The 27,472-nt window shown below is 34.4% G+C and overlaps 1 protein-coding gene across 1 annotated transcript in view; it reads left to right on the top strand.

Moving 5' to 3' along the window:
- Nucleotides 1-26,012, top strand: part of DNAJC3 (DnaJ heat shock protein family (Hsp40) member C3) — a 91,418-nt gene extending 65,406 nt beyond the window's left edge. Inside the window, exons 5-12 of the mRNA XM_044670567.1 lie at nt 2,974-3,126; nt 5,871-6,052; nt 6,716-6,835; nt 8,109-8,214; nt 9,280-9,400; nt 21,015-21,147; nt 22,415-22,563; nt 25,437-26,012. Of these exons, the coding sequence (XP_044526502.1) occupies nt 2,974-3,126; nt 5,871-6,052; nt 6,716-6,835; nt 8,109-8,214; nt 9,280-9,400; nt 21,015-21,147; nt 22,415-22,563; nt 25,437-25,594 (1,122 nt within the window). The 3' untranslated portion in view covers nt 25,595-26,012. The remainder of the gene's footprint in view (nt 1-2,973; nt 3,127-5,870; nt 6,053-6,715; nt 6,836-8,108; nt 8,215-9,279; nt 9,401-21,014; nt 21,148-22,414; nt 22,564-25,436) is intronic.
- The last annotated feature ends 1,460 nt before the right edge of the window (nt 26,013-27,472 follow it).

The following is a 27,472-nucleotide window of genomic DNA, read 5'->3' as shown; positions in this document are numbered from 1 at the left end:
AAGAAACTAAGGCAAACAGGCTAATTGGCTTGCCCAGTGTCACATAGCTTGTAAGTGTATGAAGAAGGATATAAATTCAGATCTTCCTGACTCCAAGCCTGTTGCTCTTTCCACTGTGGCATGGACTTGTCTATGCCACCAGAGAAGCCAAGAAGGAATGGGATTAATGGCACAGGTAGAGGAAGTTAGCCATATGAAGGAATAAGTTCTCATTATTTTAGACAGGAGGAAAGGAAGGAGACAGTAGGGATTGATAATCAAAAGAATTTTAGATCATGAGGAAAAAAAGTTTCAATTAAAAAAATTTATTGTCATGGAAAATACGCTTCCATATTGGTCATTGTTGTAAGAGCAAACTCATACATTACCAAAGCCCTGAAATAAAACCATAAATACACTGATGTGAAAGATGACTTCAACAGTTCTTTCTCTGGAGGCAGATAGCATTCCCTGTTATAAGTCTTTCAAGATTGTCCCAGATCACTACACTGCTGAGAGTAGCCAAGTTGTCACAGATAATCATCTTCCAATATTGCTGTTTGTATTGTACAATGTTTTCCCTTTTCTGCTTATTTTGCTCTGCATCAATACCTGCAGATCTTTCCAACTTTTTCTGAATTCATCTTGCTTATTATTTCTTATAGTATAATAATATTCCATTATCATCATATACCACACAGTTTGTTCAGCTATTCCCCAATTGATGGATATTGCCTTAATTCCCAATTCTTTGCCACCACAAAAAGAACTGTGAGAAATATTTTTGTACAAGTATGTCCTTTCCTCTTTTTCATTATCTCTTTGGGATGCAGGCCCAGTAGTGGTGTTACTGGGTTAAAGGGTATGCACAATTTTATAGCCTCCACCAACAATACATTCATATACCAATTTGGCCACATCCTCTCCAACATTTATCGCTTTCCTTTACTACCACATTGGCCCATCTGATAGGTGGTACCTCAGTGTTGTTTTAATTTGCATTTCTCTAAATCAAGAGGGATTTAGAACATTTTTTCATATGATTATCGATGGCTTTGATTTCTTCATCTGAAAATTGCTTGTTCATATCCATTGACCATTTGTCATTTGGAGAATGAAAGCTTTAATTTTCTCAGCAAAGTAAGAGGCAGGGTCCTTAGTTGAGAGAGTATGATCTGTTTCTTTTCTATAAAATGAAGTAGTTTGGTTAGATGATTTTTAAGATTTTTTCTCTTAACATATTTTCAGAGTTTTGGGGGGGAGGGGTTGTAGTGGCTTCAAGACTTTTTTCATTCTATTTCCCAGAAGCATAAATTTATTATAAAGATTACTCCTACCCCCAGCTCCAAGTAACTTAATTTCCTATATGTATGAAGAGATAACTGACCATGGCACTTGGTTATTGCAGATAATTAATTAAAAAACAATATTACTAAATGTCCTTATTCCTTTCCACTTCATTGGGGTACAGTCTTCTGATATCTCAGGGTCTCTCTCTCTCCCTCAAAACTTAGGAAGCTTTTTTATGCTAGTTGTTTTTAGCACATTGAAAGTATTTGTTTCATGTGCAAAAATGCCCAATTAAAACTCTGTCATCAAATGTAATGATTTTCCCTTCTTTCTCTTCCTCAAAAGATATTGAATGAATAATGTTGTTTTTCATTTATTGATTAGGTGCCAGGTAATACTTCATATTTATCCTTTGTGACTCTTAATATCTGAATTCTTGGTTATCACGTCAGAGAAGATAGAAATTTGGTAGGTGAAATAGAAGATTGCTTAATAGGATATGAATCCTATTCATGGATAGTTCACCAACATTGAGTCCTTAGAACAATTCGAAACTTAGTCTTATAAGTTCTTAGAATCTTCTTTAAAATTGGACAATTTTCTGGCAGTTTTTGCCTTGTTTTAAAGAGTGACCAATTCTACTTGGTTTTAAATCAGCCTTTTTCTTGGGAGTCAGCAGGTTGCTTACTTGAAAATGATCTATCTTCAACAGATAACAAAAAACAGATTTTTTTAAAGTAGAAAAGATTAGCCATACTGATCTGATCTTTTAGCTAAATCTTTTTTTTTTAATTTTATACTATAAAAATGAATAGAATTTCCGTTTTACCAGAGTTGAGAGATGAGATTCCTGGATTTTGGGCACAAAAGAAAAACGTTAAGATCACTAATCCTAAATTTCCATTTATTAGGATCAATAGGAAACATTAATTTTTTAATTTCAGAAAGCATGCATTTTTTTATTACCCACATCTTTGGGAATAATTTTCATCCTAAGAAATTTAATTTCCATTCCTACTATAAACTTCTCTTGTTCTTCCACTGTCACTTCACAACTGATGCACTAAAATCTGTACCTGAGTTAAATACTTAATTTTCCTACTAAAGCAATAATATACTTGGTAAAATTTGCATTTATCCATATATCATTGTGTGACTATTGAGTATTGGATTATGTTCTGTGAGGATTAGGGTTGACATAGAGCTTAAATCCTAGGACTCTTATCTATTTAGTTATCTTTGTCATATTCTTTCCTTCTTTTAACATGGTGAAGTGTTCAAAAGAAGTGGAAAATGCTTTCTCTGTTTTCAGTCTCATATCCCCTAGAGCTGCTTCACATATAGATAGATACCCAATGACTACTTTTTGATTAATGGTACTAGTATATCGTTAGGAAGAATTAGACATCTATATATAGCTTTATCCAAAATTCAGTGCCATAGTACTTTCAAAGATTCATTTCAAAGATTTGTATCTTAATACTTAACCAAAGTTAATCATTTCACATAAGAATATTTTGAGTAATAGTAATACTCATTGGAGATATATAGGATTCTCTTTAACATGAATTAGTTTTTCCCCTTTACTTCCCCTTTCTCCTTAAAAACTTTCCCAAGAAATTAGAGCCAGAGGTATATTATGCTTATTAGAATTAAGAGATTGCAAATCCATACTGATTTAATTTTTAAAATTTATTTTTACAGCTAAAATCTCATCCTAGTGAGAATGAAGAAAAGGAAGCCCAGTCTCAGCTACTAAAAGCTGATGAAATGCAGCGCTTACGTTCACAAGCACACTCTGCTTTTGATCGGGCAGATTATCGAGCTGCAATAACTTTCCTTGATAGTATTTTAGAGGTAAGTTTGTTACAGATTGAAGCCATTGCAGATAACTTTTTGCTTTAGGGAAGGGCCTTAATCATTGTTTACGTTCGTATTTGGCTGTGCCAAGAAGAGCTTTCAATCCAGAGTGCAAGGTAACTAACACCTGTGAGAATAACATTCAACTGGTATGTGTCTCCAGATTCTTTCAGTGGAGTGTGTGGATTCATTTATTTTTTTTTTAATGAGATTGCTTGTTTTTGTTGATCTTTTAATTTGGGGGAAAAGGAATTTCTTTGAAGAAGAGGCCAGGGAGAAAGGAATTGGGGGAATGAAAGAAGAACAAATAACTAGAATTGAAGGAGAAAGGAAGGTTGGGAAGATAAAATAAAGTGAAAATGGGGAATTTATAAGATACAGAGTTATGTAAATATATAATTGTGTTTTTTTTTTAATTTTGTTTTAAACCCTTAACTTCTGTGTATTGGCTCCTAGTTGGAATAGTGGTAAGGGTGGGCAATGGGGGTCAAGTGACTTGCCCAGGGTCACACAGCTGGGAAGTGGCTGAGGCCGGGTTTGAACCTAGGACCTCCTGTCTCTAGGCCTGACTCTCAATCCACTGAGCTACCCAGCTGTCCCGTAAATATATAATTTAAGGGAGTGGTGCAGCTAGGTGGGTCAGTGGATAGAGAGCCAAGCCTAGAGATGGGAGGTCCCAGGTTCAGATGTAGCTTCAGATGCTAACTAGCTGTGTGACCCAGGGCGAATCGTTCCACATGCCTGTATCCATTACTGCTCTCATGCCTTGGAATTGATACTTAGTATTCATTCTAAGACAGTTAGGGCTTAAAAAAAATTATTGATGGAAATTGGAAGAAATCTTTGTGAGCTAATCCCAAGGGATTTATATTTAGTCCTGATCTTCCTGCTTCTTCTCTCTTGTTGATTTACTACCTGATTCCCAGTAGATACTTTTGCTTTGACAGTACTGAGATGTGAAGTGGAGGTTTTGTTTGTGTTTTATATTTCTAAGTCAGGCAAAGTGTTCACATATACATTTTGTCTTCACATAGGCAGTATTTATAATGTTAACTTCCTGTGTGAATAAAATGTGCTTTATGAAATGTAGATTGACACAAACAAAATTTATATTCTGACTGTATCTGACAACATGGCCTTACTTTCACCTTGCAAAAATAGCACTGGCTTTGGTGTGCAGAATGTTTTTTTAATGAGAAGTTCTACAAACTTACTTATTGAAGTAAGGGTTTCGAAAAACTGACCACTCTAGTCAGTGTAGTAATTTCCATAAGGAAATCCAAAATTAAAATTGATTAAATTGTAATTCCCCTAGCCACTTTAACTTTGCTGTATGCTTTAGGTATAATATCTCTGATTTTCATTTGGTCTTGATAATTGTAGTTTGATGTTTATGTAAATATAGCTATTGTGATTGTTATGGGGGACTTCTCTCTGAAATATATAAAATCTGCCCCATGGAGCTTCATTAATATTCCTCTTCCTATAGTAATTTTTGTGCTGAAAAATATAGTCTTTTCCCAGAGTTCTTGATCTTCATTCTATAGGCTTATCATTGCTACTGATAATATTTCTCACTTTAGTAGCATATAACAAAATATCAGAAGCTATGACAAACAACTCCAGTCTCATTTGATCCTTCTTTTTAAAGGCTTAGTTATAACTTTGGGACTTCACCAAAGTGATGAATAATTGTGTATTTTTTATATCCTATTCATTTTTCAATGAAATAAGAAGACTCAAAAGTTTCAGTTGAATTAGCACTTCATGGTTTTTATACTTTATTCAGACTTACTTTGGAATTGAAGCTTAAATATAAACATTTTTTGGACCAGTCCTTGAGTTTTCATTGATGTAAAGGAAGCTTCCTCTAACAATTCAAATTGATATCTGCTCTACAGTTTATAGTCTTAGGTAGTTTTGCTTAGGGGACACTAAAAGATTAAGTGGCTTCCCCTAAGTCATAAAAACCAGTGTGTGTCAGAGAACAGACTTGAATCAAGGCTGTGCCAATTCCCAAGGTAGGCTCTCTATTATGTCACTATCTCACCCAATGTAAAATTTTGTTTTTAAAATAATTTACCATAACAGTTCAGTCCAACAAATATTTATTAAGCTGTTATTATGTGCTATAGGAACCAGATAACAGTTATAAGTGTATTTCATATTAGGGAAGGAACAGAGGGGCATTTTGATTTTATTACCTGAGCAGATGGACATCTCTTCTTCCTGCAATAGTCCCTGATCTCTTCCTCCCTCAAATTCAAAGGATTATCTGTATTTCTTGCTTATAATTTAAGATACATTTTTTTAAAGCCCTTACCTTCCCTCTTAGAATAAATACATTGGTTCCAAGACAGAAGAGTGGTAAGGTCTAGGCAATGGGGTTAAGTGACTTATCCAGGGTCACCTAAGAAGTGTGTGAGGCCAGTTTTGAACCTCAGACCTTCCATTTCTAGGTCTGGCTTTCAATCCACTGAGCCACCCGCTGTCCTAATACTTAATAATTATTTCTAATAGGATATAAAAATCTGTAGGTAGGTGAGTTTTTAAGGAGGGTACAAAAATTCATTGTTTTGGAAAATAAGTACTTCAATTTAATGAGAAAAAATGGAGACAGCAGAATTGAAAATGCTTATTGATAAGTGATGTGAAGAAGGATATATGGGATACAGATATGAATGTTTTAATTTAACTTTGCTGTGTTTCTTGCTCAAAGTCTAGTTCTTCTGTTTCTTAAGGTTTGTGTTTGGGATGCAGAGCTGCGAGAACTTCGGGCCGAATGCTTTATAAAGGAAGGGGAGCCAGGGAAAGCTATTAGTGATTTAAAATCTGCTTCCAAATTGAAGAATGACAATACTGAGGCTTTTTATAAAATCAGCACAATATATTATCAGCTGGGAGATCATGAACTGTCACTCAGGTCAGTTTTCTTACTATTGGAATTAGCACATCAATAGCATTTATACTGCAAAATTTAAGTTTATGTAAACTATTGTCTTTTTATTAGAATACAGTCCACTTAATAATTACTTTCATGGTATTACATTATATATTTGTATCTTTTTTTTTACTGTTCCCTAATAATATTTTGATTAAAAATGTTTTGTAGAATAATTACAGCGAATTCAATGTAGTTCTGTCCCTGACATTTTTATACTTTGATGTAATATTTCATTTTTCCCAAGTTAAATATGCCTATTGCATTGTTTTGTATACAGATATTCAATAATTTAAAAGAGTGCATTTGTAAAAAAAGAAAAAATAGATGGGAGGCAGCATCCTATATTGGAAAGAACCTAAACTAGGAGTCAGAAGATCTGTATTTTAGTCACAGCAATGCCACTGGCTAGCTATGTTACAGTGGTGAAGTCTTCACCATCTCTGTTTCCTCATCTTTAAAATGAGCAGATGGAACTTTATCTTTAGGCCTTGTATAACTCTAGGATTCTATAATTTGCTGCTATGATCAGTTTATGAACAAAGACCTTTTACTTTGATTTCTAAAAATAGTATGGAAAAACTGTCAATTCATTTTGAGATATATAAATGTGTTATGTTCCTTTTATTTTTAATGCATGAACAGTGAAGTCCGAGAATGTTTAAAACTTGACCAAGATCATAAAAGGTGCTTTGCACACTATAAGCAAGTAAAGAAACTTAATAAACTTATTGAGTCAGCAGAGGAGCTCATCAGAGAAGGCAGGTAAGATTGAATTTATTTATTTTAGATCGACCAGGATTCTTTTAAACCAGTGTTAAAACATTTGCAGCATCCAGTTGAGAATGTGCAGATGATAATTGTATTAGAATAATAATTTGTTACCCTGTGAAAACAGGATCTCAAAGATGATTTTTGGAACTTGATGAGTCTTCTTAAAATTTTATGCTGTCTCATGTATAACCCAGTGGAACTGCTTGTCAGCTCTGGGAAGGGGAAGGGAAGAGGACAGGGGAATCATGAATCATGTAACCATGGAAAAATATTTTAAATAAAAAAAGAAAAAAATTAATGCTATCTTTAATGCCATAGCAACTTATCAGCTTAATAACTTAGACACTGAAATAATGTTAAAGTTTGTGAAAACTTATCTGTATTAACTGTGAAAGTATCAGTATCCCTGATATCAAATGGCATATAACATTTACTAAAATATGGTTCTAATTGTTTTTTTTTCTCTGTGTATATTCCCAAAAGATATTCTGAAGTTCATAGTGAATTTTTATGAGTCATTAAACTTAAGCTTATTTTAGAGACAGCTAGGTGACTCATTGGGAGTGCCGGGTCAGGAGTTCAAAACCAGATTTCAAATGTGACCACAAACACTAGCTGTGGTGACTCTGGGCAAGTCACTTTAGCTCTCTTTGTCAGCTGTAAAATTGGGATGATAACAATACTTACCTCTTAGTGTACTTGTGAGGTTAAAATGAAAATAATATTTATATATTAGCACCTTTTACCCCCAGTGCTTGGCAGATGCTAAGTGCTATGTAAATGCTTATTCCTTCTCTGCTGTAGCATTTTCTTAACTTATATTGATCTGATTGGAAAGTTTATAATAGTTCAAAACTGTGGTTCTAGAAATAAACTGGTGAAACTTGCTGGATGTCATCAAGTGCAAGTCATATATTAAAGGTTGTTTTGAATCCTATTGTTACAATTCCATCAAGGTGTTTCTATGATGAAGTGATCTTTGTAGGTGCTTTGGCAAGCAGAGGTGTACTTTATATTTACCCCAGTGTACTTAATGTACCTTATGCAGTAATGGTATGTTTATTTTTCATGGCTTTAGAGAAGCTTCTGAATAATAATAAATGATTTTATTCAAATAAAGACAAAACTTAAGCAAATTGAAAATTTGGCTTTTGGAGAAATATATTGGTTTGGTCAGGTGGCATACTGTCAACAATGGACAGTGCTGATAATTGTTTAGAAAACAGAATTATGAAGTACTTATCTCCTATTTACTTTGTAACAGATACATAGATGCCGTTAGCAAATATGAATCTGTAATGAAAACAGAACCAAATACACCTGTTTATACTATTCGTTCCAAAGAGAGGATTTGCCATTGCTTCTCCAAGGTAACAGTTTATTTATTTTTTTAAATTTAGATTTCTAGCACTTGGTCTTATATCCTGGTGGGTGTTTATTCTTACAAGAATGAAATAGAGCCTTCATTTGCACCTTATTACAACTGTTGCTATTAAAAATGATGGAGGCCGAGATTAAAAGGGAGAATAGTATTTTAATAAAAGCCATGCTGATAGAGATAAATTGACCACGCGCCTGTAAGAAACCTATTCAAACTGCCGCGCCCAGGTAGCAAAAGAGCCCTGCCTCTCCTGACTCCAGGAGTCTTATCCCCTTTCTTACATCATCACGCTTCCTGTCTGCCTCTATTTTTACAAGAGGAATCATGGGAAATGTAGTTCCAAGGTCCCCCACAGGTCCACAGAAGTTTGTCAAACACTATATTGATACATATATTGAGGCTCAATCCTTCCAAATAGAACCCTAGGTGATTTTAACTAACACACAACCTTATTTTAAAAAAAAAAAAAACCTTATTAAAAGAGTTTGTCTTTTTAGCTAACTGCTAAATTTTATTTAAGATGCAGTAAATATTTTCTCCATGGGTCCCGGGTTCAGTTTTCCATATGAATTTTCCAGTGAAATGAAACCTATTTGGGTAAAAATAATGTTGAATAAATTAAATTCTGTACCATTCCATTTGGGAATATAAATCCAGGCACTGTGTTAAATGCTGGGGATACAAAAAGAGGTGAAAGACATTTCCTTCCCTGAAGGAGCTGATGATCTAATGAGGGAAGCAACATGCGAGAAAATCTTTATAAGAGAGAGCCCCATGGTCAAAACTGTGGTCCAAGAGGAGTGAACTCTTTGGATAGACTGTAACCTCTGATTTTTCTTAGGCAGTGAGGAAACAAGGGAGGTCTTCCCTCACTAGGCTTAGGAAACTACCCACAAAGTGCGCCTGTTACCAAGCTCCTGTCTGGCACCTGCTCTTGCAAGGACATTAATAAAGGGCTTTTCTACTTCAAAAAACCCCCAACAAAATAAAACTTATATTTCTGCCTATCTTATGAATGCACAACTATACTTTATTTTTTGTTAATTGTTTTTAGGATGAAAAACCTGTTGAAGCCATTAAAGCATGTTCAGAAGTTTTACAGTTGGAACCTGCCAATGTGAATGCTCTCAAAGATAGAGCAGAAGCCTATTTAATAGAGGAAATGTATGATGAAGGTAAACCTTTTAGAACATGGATTCAGTGGCTAATACTTTTGGGGTATCAAATAAGTGTATATGAAACTTCTGTTCTGTCACTTTGCTTTAAACTAATTTTCTTAATGCTCTTAGGAATTTTTATGTACTTAAGAAATAGTGCAATACTTAAGAATTCTTCTTTCCTAGAACACTATGTCTTACTTGATTAGGAATATGATCTGCAATTGAACCCCCCCACTAGGAAAAATTTAAATATGAAGTGGCTGAAAAATATTTCACTATATCTTATGGAAAAGTTTTAATTTTGAATCAGAAAATGTAAATTAGATAGTTTTTAGAGGGAGGGTATGGCCAGATTTCATTTTATTTTTTAATTTTTAAAAATTGACCAAGGATTAAATAAATATGGAGGTAGCTAGATGGTTCAATGGATAATGTCCTGGAGCTTGGAGTCCAGAAGGTCTGAGTTCAAATGTGGCCTCAGACAGTAGTTGTGTGACCCTAGGCAAGTCACTTAACCCCTATACGTTAATCTACAGGAGAAAGAAATGGGAAACCCCTCCAGTGTCTTTGTCAAGAAAACCTTGTGGTCAGCATTATAGTCTACTGGATCATGAAGAGTTATACACGTCTTAACAAAATAAATAGTTATAAATCTTTTCAAACTGTGAATTTTCTAATTATAATAAATCTAACTAATTAGGCAATAATTTATTCAAAGCAAAGGAAAAGTGATGTTCTTTGACTTTTTTCAGATTGGAAGCCATTTTGTTTAAAAGTAAATTACTATTTTAGCAGTTTGAGAACTAACTGCATGAAGTTGGATAAGCCATATGACCTTCTTGGGCCCCAGTTTACTTGTCTGTAGGATAAGATGTAGAGGCAGTTGAGACTTTAAAGACTATCTGGTCTAACCACCTGATTTTGTAGAGGAGAACACAGGTCCTGTTTTATTAGGTATAGAAAATGTTCACTGGAGGAATAGTGATTAAGAAATTTGAAATGTATGATAATTATATTTTTTACAAGAATACCCCATGATTTATGTTCTATATGCAATTTAGCCTTCAAGTATAACATCTACTTATGCGATGGCATTCATTTATTTATTTATTTTAAAATAGTTTCCCATGTTCCCATGATACATTTTCTTTCCCTCCCCTCTTTCCTTCCACCTCCTAGAGCCAAAAAGCAATTCCACTGAGTTGTACAGTTGTTCTCACTTGATACCTATTTCCATATTTTCATTTTTGCTATAGAGCAATTTTTTAAAGCCTAAACCCCAAATAACATATATATATATGTATATATATATATGTGATAAGTGGTGTCATATGTTTTGCTTTTTGCATTTCTACTCCCATAGTTCTTTCTCTTAATGTGGTACCTCAGTGTTGTTTTGATTTGCATTTCTCTAATTATGAGAGATTTAGAACACTTTTTCATGTGCTTATTGATAGTTCTGATTTCTTTATCTGCAAACTGCTTATTCATGTCTTGTAACCATTTGTTAATTGGGGAATGGTTTGGGTTTTTTTTTTGTACAATTGACTTAGCTCCTTATAAGTTTGAGAAATGAGACCTTTGTCAGAGGTTTTTGTTTTAAAATTCTTTTCCTCAATTTGTTGCTTCCCTTCTAATTTTGGTTGCATTGGTTTTGTTTGTACAGAAAAATTTTAATTTAATATGATCAAAATTATTCATTTTACATTTTGTAGTGTTCTCTATGTCCTGCTTAGTCTTAAATTTCTTCCTTTCCCATAGATATGACAGATATACTATTCTATGTTCCTTTAATTTGTTTATGATTTCTCTCCTTATATTTAAGTCATTTATCCTCTCTGATGTTAATCTTGGTATATAGGGTGTAAGATGTTGATCTAAGTCTAATTTCTCCCATTCTGTTTTCCATTTCTCCCAGCAGTTTTTGTCAAATAGTGGGTTCTTATCCCAAAAGCTGGGATCTTTGGGTTTATCGAACACTATCTTGCTACTGGCATTTACTCCAAGTCTGTTCCTTTGATTTACCCTTCTATCTCTAAGTCAGTACCATATAGTTTTTTTTTGTTTTTTTTTGTTTTTTAATTTTAAACCCTTAACTTCTGTGTATTGACTTATAGGTGGAAGAGTGGTAAGGGTAGGCAATGGGGGTCAAGTGACTTGCCCAGGGTCACACAGCTGGGAAGTGTCTGAGGCCGGTTTTGAACCTAGGATCTCCCATCTCTAGGCCTGGCTCTCAATCCACTGAGCTACCCAGCTGCCCCCAGTATCATATAGTTTTGATGATCACTGCTTTATAGGATATTTTGAGATTTAGTAAAGCTAAGCCTCCATCCTTCACATTTTTTTTTCATTTGTTTCCCTTGCTATTCTTGATCTTTTGTTCTTCCAGATGAACTTTGTAATACTTTTTTCTAATTCTATAAAAAATGTGTTTTGGTACTTTGATAGATATAGCACTGAATAAGTAAATTAATTTAGGCAGGATTGTCCTTTTTATTATATTAACTCATCCTACCCAATGAGCAATTGATATTTTTCCAATTATTTAGATCTAATTTTATTTGTGTGAAGACTGTTTTGTAGTTATGTTCATATAATTCCTAGATTTGTCTTGGCAAATGGATTCCCAGGTATTTTATCTTGTCTAGAGTAATTTTAAATGGAGCTTCTCTTTCTAACTCTTGCAGCTGGGTTTTGTTGAAAACATACAGGAATGCCGATATTTATGTAGGTTTATTTTGTACCCTACAATTTTGCTAAAGTTATTAATTGTTTCTACTAGTTTTTTAGTTGATTTTCATATATTCTCTAGGTATACCTCTATGTCATCTGAAAAGAGTGATAGTTTAGTTTCCACATTGCCTACTCTGATCGCTTCAATTTCTTTTTCTGCTCTAATTGCTACTGCTAGCATTTCTAGTAAAATATTAAATAGTAGTGGTGATAATGGGCATCACTGCTTTACTCCTGATCTTAATGGGAAGGCATCTAACTTATCCCCATTGCAGATAATACTTGCTGATGGTTTTAATAAATACTGTTGGGGCAGCTGGGCGGCTCAGTGGATTGAGAGCTACGCCTAGAGATGGGAAGTCCTAGGTTCAAATCTGGCCTCAGACACTTCCCAGCTGTGTGACCCTGGGCAAGTCATTTAACCCTCATTGCCTACCCCTTTCCACTATTCTGCCTTAGAACCAATACATAGTACTAGCTCAAAGATGGAAGGTAAGGGTTTAATAAAAAATAAATATTGTTTATTATTTTGAAGAAAGCCTTTTTAATCCTATATTTTCTAGTGTTTTCAACAGGAATGGGTGTTGAATTTTGTCAAAGGCTTTTTCTGCATCCATTGAGATAATCATGTGATTTCTATTAGTTTGGTTGTTGATGTGGTCAATTATGTGGATGATTTTCCTAATATTAAACCATCCTTGCTTTCCTGGCATAAATCCTACCTGGTCACAGTGAATAATCCTTGTGATAACTTGCTGTAGCCTTTTAGCTAGTATTTTATTTAAGATTTTTGCATCTGTGTTCATTAAAAAGATTGGTCTGTAGTTTTATTTCTGTTTTTTGGTCTTCCCGGCTTGGGAATCAGTACCATATTTGTATCATAAAAAGAATTTGCTAAGACTCCTTTGCTTTGTCAAATAGTTTGTAGAATATAGGATTAATTGATCTTTAAATTTAAAGTTTGATAGAATTCACTTTGTGAATCCATCTGGCCCCGGTGATTTTTCTTAGGGTTCTTTGATGGCTTGTTCAATTTCTTTTTCTGATATGGGATTATTTAAGTATTTTATTTTCTCCTGTTAATCTAGGCAATTTATATTTTTGTAAATATTCATCCATTTCACCTAGATTGCTATATTTCATTGATGGGCAACCTTTTGAGCTTGGTGTGTCAAAATTCACCAAAAAAACAAGCATAACTTGGTTGTTGTGTCACTTTGAGAAAAAAAATCATAATTTTGCAATATTTATATTTTAAATAACAAAAATGTCTAATTGTAATACATAATTATTTAATAAACCAAAATAGGTAGATTAACATAAGCAGAATTGTCATCTAAAGTACACAGAGTGTCTACACTACACTACAGTAAATCTTTCATCCTCAGCATGCAGCCCCATACTTCTCTGTATGTGGCTGCATGTCATTGAAAATAGCTGTGCTGACACGCGTGTCATAAGTTTGCCATCACCCCTATATTTATTGACATGTAATTGGGCAAAATAGTTCTTAATAATTACCTTAATTTCCTCTTCATTAGAGGTAAGGTAACCCTTTTTATTTATGATACTGTTAATTTGGTTCTCTTCTTTCTTTTTCTTAATTAGATTACTAATACTTTATTTTATTTGTTTTTTTTTTTTCAAAATATCAGTTCCTAATCTTATTTATTAGTTCAATAGTTCTTTTACTTTCAATTTTATTAATTTCTCCCTTGATTTTTAGTATTTCCAATTTGGTCTTTATCTAAGGGTTTTTAATTTGTTCCTTTTCTAGTTTTTAGTTGCATGCCCAATTTGTTAGTCTCCTCTTTCTCTTTTTTGTTAATATGGATTGTCGGGGATATACCTTTTCCCCTGAGTACTGCTTTTGCAGTATCTCAGAAATTTTGATATGTTGTTTTCTTATTGCCATTCTCTTCAATAAAATCATTTGTTCTTTAACCGACCAGTTTTGGAGAATCAGATTATTTAATTTCCAATTAATTTTTTATTTGCCTCTCGATGTACCCTTACTAATTATAATTTTATTGCATTGTGATCTGAAAAAGTTGCATTTATTATTTCTGCTTTTCTGCATTTGTTTGCAATGTTTTTATGCCTTATTACATGATTAGTCTTTGTGAATATACCATGTGCTCCTGAAAAGAAAGTGTATTTCTTTTTATCCCTATTTATTTTTCTTCATATATCTATTAACTCTAATTTTTCATTCACATCTCTTCTTATTTATCCTTTGGTTTGATTTATTTAGATTTATCTAGAGGAAGGTCGAGGTCTCCCACTAGTATAGTTTTACTATCTATTTCCTCCTTAAGCTCCAATAGTTTCTCCTTTATAAATCTGGATGCTATAACATTTGGTGTATATATGTTGAGTACTGATATTTCTTCATTGTCTATACTACCTTTTATCAGTATGTAATTACCTTCCTTATATCTTTTAATGAGATCTATTTTTACTTTGGCTTTGTCAGATATCATGATTGCAACTCTTGCCTTCTTTTTCCTCAGTTGATGCCCAATAAATTCTGTTCTAGCTCTTACCTTTACCCTGTGTGTGTCTACCTGCCTCATGTGTGTTTCTTGCAGACAACATATGGTAGGATTTTGGTTTTTAATAATCCACTATCTGCTTCCATTTTATGGGTGAGTTCCCTCCCATTCACATTCAGAGTTATGATTACCATCTGGTATGTATTCCCCTTCATTTTGATTTCCTTTTTTAATCCTGCCCTTTATTCTTTTACTATTTCCTTCTACACCAGGGTTTTGCTTTTAATCAGTCCCTGTTTTCCTCATCCTTATTTTACTTTCCTTCCCACTCTCTCCCTTCTTATTCCCCTCTTATTTTTCTTTAAGGTCTATTAATGGTTCCCATCCAGTCTTTCCCTTTCTTTTAATATTCCCTGCCCTATTCCCCTTAACCCTCTTTGTTGTTCCCTCTCGACTTTCCCATAAGGCAAGGTAGAATTCTATACCCCAATAGATCTGGCTGTTCTTTTCTCTTAGAATTGATTCCACTGAGAGTAAGGTTTAAGTATTACTTATTACCACTATCTTCTCCTTATATTATTCTCTCCCTATACCCCATGTGCCTCTTTATGTGGTATAATTCATTCTATTTTACTTCTTTCTTTGAATTTCTCTTAGTATCATCCTCTTTTTGGTCCCCTCCCAATATTTTTTTTATAAATCATCTTAAATAGCTTAATACTACAAACTCTGCCTATGAATATTTCTTCTATCTACTATGATAATGAAAACAATTTTTAAGATTTACAGAAATAATTTTTCAATATAGTAGGAATATAATTAATCGGACGTTATTGAAGCCCTTAAATTTTTTTTCCTCTTTATGTTTATCTTTTTATGGTTCTCTTAAATTTTGTATTTGGCCATCAAATTTTCCATTCAGTTCTGGTCTTTTCTTTAGGAAAGCTTGGGAATCTTCTATTTTATCAAATGCTCATCCTTTCCCCTGAAAGTATATAGTCAGTTTTGATGTGTAGGTGATTCTTGGTTGTAGACCAAATTCTCTTGCCTTCCCAAATATCATATTCCAAGCCTTGTGGTCCTTTATTGTGAAACTGCCACGTAGAGGGTGATCTGTGGATTCTTTCAATGTCTATTTTGCTCTCTCCTTCAAGAATATTCAGGTAATTCTCTTGGATAATTTTTTGTAATATGATGTCAAGGATTTTATTTTATTCCAGGTTTTCAGGTAGACCAATAATTCTCATATTGTCTCTCCTGGATCTGTTTTTCAGGGCTGTTGTTTTTTCAATGAGATAATTCATGTTTCCTTCTATTTTTTTTTTCATTTTTTGATTTTGCTTCATCAATTCTTGCTGTCTTGTGAGATCATTAGCTTCTACTTGCCCAATTCTAATCTTTAAATATTGATTTTCAGCTATGATCTTTTGATTTTCATTTTTGGTTTGGTCTATCCTGCTTTTCATGGCTTCCAACAGATCAATTCTGGTCTCCAGTTTGCTTATTACTTCATTTGATTTCTGTGCCTCTTTTTCCATGTGGACAATTTTGTCCTTTTTAACCTGTTATGTTCTTTTTGAATTACTTTCATTTCTTTTTCCTATTTTTCTTCTAGCTTTCTTACTTGGTTCTTGAATTTTTTGAGTTCTTTGAGAGCTTGTGACCAATTTCTAATTTTTGCGGGGAAAGTTTGGATGTGTTTGCTTGTTTGTCACTCTCTGCTGTTGCTTCTGTATTTTGCCCTTTTTCTCTGCTTATCCAGAATCTCGGCTTTTTTTTTTTTTTTTTTTTTTTTTTTTTGCTGTTGCTTATTCCTTTTGCCACTAGTGGATTGGGGTTCCTGCATATTGGTGGACATTGCTTTCTTAGCTTCTGTCTCATAGGGTTTTGCCTTCATACTATCTTCCCTTTCCTGTCAGAAACCTCAGTGAGGGGAGGTAGATTTGTGATGTTCTTTGTGTAGTGCCCTTTAAAGCATTTTGGCCTGAGGTAATCTTCCTAGCCCCTGCTTATGCAGCTGCAGCTAGCCTTGTTTCTGCACACGCTCCACACTCTGCTGCCCAGGTTCCATGCTCTTTATCTTCGGGTCTCAAGTCTCACTGCCACGGCCTTGCACTGCTCTCAGGGATAAGTTAGTGGTGCTTTCAGGCAACCCTCAAGAGATTGCCCTGGCCCTTCTTTGACTCTGGCGAGGTATGTGGTGTGGGATAGAGAAGATCAGTTAGAACTTTGATTAATTCAGTTTCACCCCTTTATAGTGTGGGAATCCCCAAACACTGCCTACCTTTAAGGCTTCATCTAGTGGGAGAGCCCCTTTTTTCATCCTGTTTTGATTTCTGTCCTTTTGAGACACTTTGTAATGGTTGGTTAGAAGGAGATTCAGAAAGTTCCGGCTACTACACTGCCATCTTGGCTCTATCCCCTACAATGGAATTTAGATGTTACTTTGAATTTCTTCTAGTCTCTGGACTCTGCTTTAGAGAAGTTGCAGAAGAATGTTTAAAAAGATTAAATCTTTCAGTCTATATGTCAGACTACCTTTTGCTTCTTAGGGAAACTTTTACAGCTTTATTCCTATATAATTTATAGAATATTTAGTACTAGTGTAGGATGAGGGAATTATGAAATTTGAAGAATTTCTCTTAAATAAAAATTTGTTTATTAGTAGTATTATTTTGGTTCACATTATAATTTTATAAAGTCATTTAACTTTTGTAATAAAATGTACATTGATTTAAGTCAGATTATGAGTTCTTGCCCTACAGAGAATGTGTTATAAGAGTAGACTGAATTTTTTTCAGAACGTTCACTCTAAACCCTGAAAAATGTGTAATTGAAACTTACAGATTTTGTTTAAATTTTTTAGATGCAAATCAGGAGAATTTAATAAATGATTTAAAGGATTTTTTGGGTAGAGACCTGTAATTGTGGTAGGGAACCTTCTGTGGAGAAAGTTTTCTCACTGAATGTAGATCAGTTAACTATTCTGTGCTCTAGTCTTGGGACTCTGAGAGGCTGGGATTTTCTTGATTCTCTGCCCTTTTACATGCTATCTCTTAGTTTAAATCATAAGATAAATGTTAAGGAAGCAGTTGTGGCACAATGAGTGATAGAATGGGAATCAGGATCTGAGTGAAAGTTCCAATCTGTCTTTTAATTAGCTATGTGAAAATGTACTCCTTCTCGAACCTTTAGTTTCCTCATTTTCACAATTGGGACAATGATATCTACAATATCCAGCTTACAGGTTATTATAGGAAAGCTGTTTGTAACCTTGAGTGCTGAAAAAATAGGATTTAGAGTTACAAGGAAACTTGGAGATTGTCTAGTCCAATTAATTCCTCTACTTTATAAATGAAGAAACTGAGGGCCAAAGAGGTAAAATGTCTTGCTTAATACTTCAGAGGGAATAAGAAATAGAATTTAAATTTATGTCTTTTTTTTTTTAAAAAACGTGATTTTCCTAAAGTGCAGGCCTGACCATGTTACTGTCTTATTCAGCAAACTTCAGTGGCTCTCTGTTATCTCCAGGACTATATCCAAAAAGCTTTGTTTGGCATTCACAGCCCTTTATAACTTAGAAAGGTAACCTCATTTACTTTTCCAGTCTTCTTACTGTGTTATTTGGAATTTTGGGGATTCCTTTGAGGTTTATTTGGGGTTCATTTGAGTTTTAAATATTTAGATATATGACACACTTCCTGTGGACGTTTAGGGGACTTGGAAACTACATTTCCCATGATTCCTCTTGTAATGCAGGTAGACATGAAGTGTGATTACGTAAAAGAACAGTATAAGACTCCTGAGGTCATTGGAGGTGCTATCTTTGGTACTAGGGAGCCAGGTGGGCAGAAGGTATGGCGGGGGATTTGAATTAGATCTTAGCAGGCGCGTGGTCTTCTTTATTTTTCCAACATGGCCTTAATAAAAATATTAATACTTCTATTTACATCTGTCTATATCTATGTCTATTTTAATAACATTACTCATTAGTCTTGAACACATACTCTTAAGTCTATTGACACTAGCCTCCTGATTGATCTATAGAGAAGACATTCCATTTCTCAGCCCTGGGCATTTTCTTTGGCTGTCCCCCATTAGTGGAATGCTCTGCCTTCTGATTTCCCTTAAGTTCCTAAGTAAAACCCCTCTTCTATAGGAAGCCTTTCTCAAACCCTTTTAATTTTAGTACCTTTCTTATTAATAACTTCCCATTTATTCTGTTTATAGCTTGTTTGTATGAAGTTGTTTCCATGTTAGTTTGGGCTTGCGTGACCTAAGCCTTCTCTGGTTGTAAACTAAGATGAAAAATTCAAAGGATCAAATGGATCAAATGAGGTAACTTTGTAAGTGAAAGCATTCTGTAAAATGGACAAATGAAGGGTCCCTCAATTTGGGTTTCAACATGAAACCTTCTAGGTGAAATATTTCAAACCAATATGAATTTATGAAGCACTTCTATTATTTTTAAAAAGTGGATTCTTATACAAATTAATGAATTTTTAGTATTCAGAAATTGGTTGGTTACTTACACACTTGATATAGATGTAAATAACCACCAGTTCGATGGATTATTGGAAAAGATGATCTAACATTAAAAGCTGACTAATCACATGATAAGTTTTTTTTCTGTAGCTAGAGTGAAAGATCTCGTAGTAGGTTTTACTTTAATTCACTTTTTCCTTCTGTGTATATTTAATTTATTGAAATATCAAAGAAAATTTGATGTATATCTAGTAAGGGAAATAATAAAAGATTTAGGATTATTGAAATTTGATTTTCAGATTGAGGAAAGAGGAAACAAAATTCTACATTTAACCAAGGTAGAAGAATTTCTTAGCATATCTCAGCTATATTTGTAATAACAGTATGACTAGCATAAGAGTCTTTTTTTTCATCTTTTGTATCTACACTGCTTCCTCTGGGTCCCTGGGTATAGTAGGCATTGTAATGAAGTGTATTTCATTAGCATACAAATATATTACAGATAGTGTTGTGGTGAATTTCACATAACATCCAATATTTAAATTCCATGTTTGATACAACCGATGCTCTTTACAAAGTTATATAAGGTGACATTTTTTCCTCTAGTGTATGATCTATGTGAATCTTTTAAAATATGTTTGTAGGCATATTGTGAGTACTGGAAATGGTTAGAAACCTTTCACAGTAAAGAAGCTAACATAAATGGGAGTCTAGATTACAAAAAGACAAAAGGGAAATATTTATAATATTTATCTTTATCACCTCAGAAAATTCATAGATAATAGCCATAACTCATACCATTGTAGGGGAAATATAGTAAGAATGAAATTAGTAGTTCTCTTTTGTTTATTATATACTTACTGAATACCAATAATAGTTTTTGAAACTGAAATAATTTGTCTTCATTAACAGATTGTGTAATAAAGCAATTTTCTAGCTGAGGAGTTGGAACTCGGTAAAATTAGAGAATCAATGTTGATTTTTGAGTCTTGCTTGTGAAGTCTGTGGCCGTAGCAAATGCTTCATATTGCTTTTTTATTCATTCATACTTGATGGACTGACCTCCTTTGATAAAATTTTAACTCCTTAAGGGCAAGGACTGTTTAATTATTGGTTGATTGCTATACCAGTCACTTAGTTGAGGACATCTTTTAATAAATCCATCTTGCATCGGCTAGAGTCAGTTCATAGACAATGAAAAAGAATAATTTGGGGCTTCATTTAGTATAGTGTACCTGCTGTCTAAAAATATTGGTAAATGTTTGGAAATTGATGCATTTGTCTAATTTAGCTGTGACTACTTTACTCTGTTTGAAAGATATACCTTGTGTGCTACTACCTCTGAAAATGCCCATTAAAGTTGCTTTCCAAATCCTTCAGGGGTAGTTGTTGCTAAAATAAATGTCTTTCAAAATTGTAGAAACTTGATCATGCTTTATCACTACACTTGAGCCTAACTACAGTGGTTCTTTTCGCCTTTGGATTGTGCTTTCTTTGCATGTGATCTCTTCTAGCTGTCATTCTTACCTTTCCTAACATTCTTTATAAACACTTAAATCCTATGTGATAGGACTATAAGATTGCCTTACAATAAAGTAATGTTATTTAAATAATGCTTTTAGTGTGAGTTTTTTTAGTGGACATTGGGAAAAAGGAAGGAGATGTAGGAAAAGGTGGACAAGGAAACAGAGAAGTGAAGTTAATTTATGGAAATGATAATCTAATAGTTATCTTAAGGCCTTTTGTAGAACATATAGGTTTAAATAAAGAATTGTTAATACTATCTCATAGGGGCAAAAAAATTAAGTGAAGGGGGTTGGATATACTTTTTAATCCTCAATATAAAGCTTTAACTTTTATTAAGTTAAAATGTATAATAATTGCTCTTAACAGCATTATTTCAAACATTTTGACAGCTATTCAGGATTATGAAACTGCACAGGAACACAATGAAAATGATCAACAGATTCGAGAAGGACTAGAGAAAGCTCAGAGACTCTTGAAACAGTCACAGAAAAGAGATTATTACAAAATCTTGGGAGTAAAAAGGTGAATTGTTCATATGTGTATAGAATTTACATTGGCTTCAAAACATATCTGATTAAAAATAGCATTAAATCCTTTTGTTTGGCCTTTTCCCCCCCCTTCATTCTCTTGAATTCTGTAATTATAGCCACATAGCTAAAGGACCAAGCCTTTGACAAATCTATCAAACTTTTTAGACTTATTTGCAGAATATTACTTTAATGTTTAAAAACACATACACAATTAGAATGGAGAATTAGTTATTGGCAGTAAAATGGAAATTAAACTAATGTCTAAAAAGTCCTAAACAAGTTGTAAAGCAAGGGGATAAAAAACCCACCATTTTCAGGCTTAGTAGTTAAACTGGTGACTCTTATGCACTTCACTTTAGATAAGTAGGAAGAAATTGCTAATCTATTTTGTAATGCAATGAAAAATTCCCTTTAAACAGATGTGTTCTTATCTTTAGCATATCAATTTAAAGGCTGAAACTTTGATTCTTATACTACTGATATATAGTCTAATCCATGAGTACAAAACTCTTCTGTGGGTCTGTAAAATGTGAGAATTGGACTAGAAGACCTCTGAGGTCCCTTTCAGTTTCTACTTCTATTAAATGTAAAGAACTCTGAAAGTTCAAATCAGAACATATAGCAGATTTTCAATAACCAAGATTATTGGTCAGTTAGAAGACAAAATTGGGTTGTCATTTTAAAAAGCATAAAAACAAACTCATGATTATGTAGTACTTTCTAGAGGCAACATGGCATAGTGGATAGACTGTTGAGGTTGGAGTCAAGAAACCTGGATTTCAAATCCTGCCTCTTGCCCTTACTAGCTATGTGACTCTGAGCAAGTCACATAATGTATATGTGCTCCAGGTAACCTCCTAGAACTAATGCCAAGTAAGTCAGAGATGAGGTGCCATCTTTGTTAATGGAACAAGTTACCACATTGGGGATTGTTGACATTGATGAAATCATAGATCCTTGATATAATAACATTTTGTTTACAAAATACTTTTCTAGTGGCAAATGTCATGAGGAATCATTATTTTTATTTATAATCAATATTTTAATCATATTGAATAAGGTACCCTTGACTATTTTTTCATCTTATTGTATCACATTTATCATATCATTTTGTGCTCCAGAAACTTATATCCTTAAAGAAATTGGAAATCCAGGTGCCTTTCTTTCATTTTTATTTGATAACTATATTCTAGTTCATTATGGTGATATGTTGTAAATCTTTTCTATTAACATATGCCTGCTACATTTTAACCCCCTAGAAATGCTAAAAAACAAGAAATCATCAAGGCATACAGAAAGTTAGCATTGCAGTGGCACCCAGATAATTTTCAGAATGAAGAAGAAAAGAAAAAAGCAGAGAAAAAATTTATCGACATAGCAGCTGCTAAAGAAGTCCTTTCTGATCCAGGTATTATATATATTGAATTGAATTCAACAGACATATATTAACTGTTTACTTGGTGCAAAACACAGTGCTAAGTGCTGGGATTATAAAAATGGCTTTTTTATAGATCTTGTAGTCCAGGAATTTTTAATATTAGGGGGAAAGACATGTTCACAGATAACTATGAATCAAGACAAGATACAGGAATCCAGGCAAAGTATGTTAAGAAATTTTTGAGAGATCACTTTCAAGCAAGAAGGTGTCGTTTGTTTGGCAGTATAATAGTCAAGCACAGGTAGCCCTGGATTCAGACCCTAAAAGTTAGCTCTGGAGTTAGGCAAATCCTGCCTGAAAGAGGGGAGGGGTTTCAGGTTAAGAAAAATGGATCATTCGGGGCAGGCATGTTAGACATGTAGCAAAGGGATCAAGACAGGAGCAGATAGGACAAAAAGGGAGCTAGAAATACTTTCAGGCTTGAATATAGAAGATATGAAGGGGAAGAATATGTATTAATGCAGGATAGATTGGAACCAGATTGTGGAGACTCTTGAATGCTGAAATAAGGCATTTATCATTTCTTTTGTTTACTGTGGGAAGCTAAAGAAGATTTTTGAAAAGTGGACATTAACAGAGTAGAATAATAAGATGACTAGAATGCTGGTGTGAAACATGGTGTGGAGAAGGGAGGGACCAGCTTGGAGATTATCGTGATTGTTTAGTTAAGAAGACATCTAGTTGTTTCAGTGGGCTTGGGAAATATGGGGCACATGAGAGAGTCCTGTGTAGACTGGGGTGACAGGGGCAAGAGCTATCGATGACCCTACCTGGGTAACTAGGAGAACAGTAGAACCATCGAGAGAAATCAGCATTTGGTTAACCTAAAGAACAGCAGGATGGTGGAACAGATAAAATATACATAGTCGGATAACCAAAACTTCTCATCTTTACAGAGTCTCTCCCTTCTATGTCTACTCTTCTTATCAGCATATCAATTTTAAGACTTAAAGTTGGATTTCCTTTTGACTAATATATAACCTAAATTATAAGCATTTATGAAACAAAATCTTATTAGAGATCCCAGGAAGGAAATTTCAAATGACAGAAAAACAGTGGGATTTCTAATGCCCAAGATTCTTATTTATTTAGAAATTCCAGAAAATAAATAAATGTACATCATTATAAAAAGTGTGTAAACCTGTAATTAGAACTTTCTAATGGCAATAGCAGTGACCAGAACTGGGACCTGTAGTCCTTAAAACCTCAGTTCAAATTCTGTCTCTGAAATTTACTGGCTATTTGACCATGAACAAGTCACTGAGCCTCTGTGGATTCCTTGGGCACTTTGCCAGAATCTGCCCCTTATGCCACACACTTTGGGAGGAGATGCTCTGCTCGTTGGGAATGGGGCCTCCTTTGAACCTCATGGCTCTGGGCAAGGCAGCTGTGCTCACTGATGAAGAAGCCAAAGTGCAGGGAGGGACCCTTGTGTGCTCACCCAACCTGTGAGCCTCAGAGCCCTGCATTGAGCTCTTCTGCCCAGGCCGTGCCCACAGTGAGCACCTGCCTGAGCCCTCTGACTGATGAAGCAGCCACCAGGTGGCTTTGGCTGAGGCTCAGGAAGGAGACAAGACAGCAAACACCCACCCAGTGGGGTTAGAAAGAGGTTGCAGGCCGCTTGTCATAGAAGTGGTAGGAATATGAGTGGGGCGGGATGGGTCAGCTCAGCCTCAGGACAGCACCTGTGACAGCAGCATGAGATGGAGTGGAGCACCAAGAGGCTTAAAGCAGGGAGACTGATTGGGAAGCTGGTGCCATGATCTGGTGACATTGAGAGGGTGAAGAGAGGCCAGGGCAGATGCCCTGAAGGTAGAAGTAGCAGCATTTGGTGCTACATGGGCTGTGGGAGAGCTTGTGAACTTGGAAGATAAGAAAGGGGAGGATTTAGGGGAAAAGATAATAGGCTCCCTTTTGGAGGTGCAGAGCTCTAAGATGTCTATGAGACATCGAGGTTTTTGAAGTGTCTCTTGGGCCATTGGTGATCTGGGATTACAGCTTGGAGGAGAGATGGATGGGTAGATTGATCTGGGAGTCATTTATGTGAAGGCGTTGGTTACATCTGAAGGAATTTAGGGGGTTTCTGAAGAGTTAAATAAGAAAGAAGAAGGCCCAGAAATGGGCCAGTACTGAGAAACTTGTACCATCCACTGTTTTCTGTTTAGAAGTTATAAAGTACTAGATGCAGATGTAAGAATATGTAAATAAGCAAATTAAAATGCACCTGGAATGCTTTTAAGGTGTGAATAATTCAAATGCAAGCATAAAATGAATATTACTTGTGTTTGTATTCTCTGAACATTGCTCCAACATAAAGGGTGTGGGGTGATGTTACTTTTCTGGGAAATTACAGGTATCAATTCTTACTTATGCCTCTTAAGTGCTATAATTTTCCTTGCTGGACAGTCAACTTTTAATTTGTGTAACATATGCATTAGTGCAGAATCATTCAGATGATAGAATTGCTTACAAAAGCTTTATTATAGCATTTGAAATTCTGCCCTTGGTGGTTTTGTTTTTACTTCCCTGTGAGATCATTTCTGTTTGTTTTTATCTCAGAGAACTTATTAAAATATCAAAGGAAAATAGGCTCATTTGTATTTTTAGAATAAATGTGAAGATGCTTTAATGAATTTAAAAATACTATTTTTAATGCTTCGTTTTGTGATCTGAAATGAAAGCTGTAATGTGCACTACTCATTGCAAAGCTATTATTCATAATGTGTGAAAAAGGACCTCATAATGTAACTATCAGACACAATTGCTTATACCATATAAAAGCAGTTTTCTTCACCTTTAACCAAAAAGAATTTATTTAACTCAAAATTTTCTTTCTTTCCTAGAAATGAGGAAAAAGTTTGATGAAGGAGAAGATCCCTTGGATGCAGAGAGCCAACAGGGAGGTGGTGGCAACAGTTTCCATAGAAGCTGGAATTCATGGCAAGGCTTTAATCCCTTCAGCTCAGGCGGACCATTTCGATTTAAATTCCACTTTAATTAAGACCAACAATGTTTTTTCTGCTACTGTTCCTCCTCCTCTTAACTTTTTTAAAATTAGAAAACAAACTTTATTCCAGTTTCAAGACCCTAATGAAATATTTCAAGTCTTTCTGTTGTCCATAACCAAAGAATTGTTTTAATAGGAAGAATCTTTTCCTGTTCATTTTAAGCTCTCTCTTGTTGGCTCGGGGTGGGATGACGAGTGATGGTGTGTGGTTCAGTGCCCATATGAAGCAGCCAAGTCTGAGGCAAGCTCTCTTGCATAAGCACTAATATATTTTTTATATTTTTCTGCATTGGAGCAAATGCAAATCCTTCCTCCTGTGAAATCCTTGTGTTGTGTGTCAGTACCTACATGTGGTGCATCTGTATGCATACAAAAGCCAAAAAAGAAGCTCTTGTTCTCCGAAGACTTGGCCACGTTTCAGTATTCTTAAAGTGAAAGATTAAGGATGAAACCAAATTCTAAACTGTATTGTTTTAGTGTAACTTGGTTTTCTGAACCAGAAACTGCTAGACCAGGATTTTGAACAAATAGAACAGTTACTGATTTCTGAAATTTTCAAATGTTTGTTAATGTCTGAACTTCCATAATACTATATTCAATTTAATGATATTTCTTCTGTATCGTTACAAATAGGGAAGTCAGAAACTCTCATTTGGAAAACTTGCTATCAGATGACAGCTGGGTTTGGACTCCGGATTGGAGTCAGAAAGCACATTTTATTCTTTCTGTTTATAGTGGAATGAGATTTCCTTAGGCCTGCATAATTGGAATTAGATGTAAAGATCTGGGAGCACTTTGATTTAAGACTAAAAAATCAACTAAAAAGAGATTTCATTTTTCTTAAAAATTAATTTTCAGATATTAAATTTTTTTAATATTGCTTCTATACAAGTAGAGAGAAAATTTGTTAGTAATGAGTTCTTACCTATCTTATAAAATTTTCAAGACCAAGATTTGGTTTTGAAACTTAAAAGTTGCTTTGCCAGGATTTATAGACCTTGAATGCAGTATTTCAGTATCCTTTGTTGTGGTGACTCTTGTTAGACAATTTTCCCGTTCCTCGGAGCCAGACCTGAATACATGCACCTCTGGTGGCTCATATAGCTTGTTTTGCTTAATTCTGCTTAATTCTGGGTTCACAGAATCACAAGTACTAGTTTCTTGACAAACTTCAGAGTCAGATGTTTATCTTTACTAGAAGAACTGGTCTGATTTCAGGCTCCTGGGATTTTATAGGGTCTTCCACAATCTTTTTTTTTTTTAATTTAGAAAAAGGTGCCTCAACTTGCTGAATTCTACTCAAGTTTCCACCCTCGTTTCTCTATAACAAGGATATTTATCTCCTGATGGGTTACATGTTCCTTATCTACCAGGTAATTACTGAATTAGCTATTATTAATTAGCTATTCAGGCTTACTATGTAGAGGTATTTTTTTCCCCTGTGAAGAATAGAAATTGACCTCTTTTGAATAGATTTCTTTAATCAGGGACATTGTACCTTTTAAGGAAATACTAGTGCTGCATTTAAAATCTAATATAATAGTTTTAGTTAATAATTATTAACTGCTCCCAATGAAGTTTTTGTAGAGCTCTGAGTTTCCAGGGGAATACTTTTAGTAACATAAGGTATTTAAAATTATTAGAGAATCAAGAGTTCTAATCAACTGAGAAGGTAATTTGACTATACTGTTGTCAGCATTAGCCAAGCACAAAATTTTATTCATAAATATTAGTTTGCCTATAGAAGTGAGATTTTGTTTGAACAAGACAGGAGTATAACCACATAGATGAGTTGAGAAAACACTTTGTAGAAAATTCTAGCCAACACCATGATATCTAGTCATCTCTCCATAAATGTTAAGCATTGAAAAG

This window comes from Gracilinanus agilis, chromosome 3 (assembly GCF_016433145.1).
Source record: "Gracilinanus agilis isolate LMUSP501 chromosome 3, AgileGrace, whole genome shotgun sequence".
NCBI lineage: Eukaryota > Metazoa > Chordata > Mammalia > Didelphimorphia > Didelphidae > Gracilinanus > Gracilinanus agilis.
Note: the sequence above shows the minus strand (reverse complement) of the source record. Positions and strands in the feature narration are given on the sequence as shown.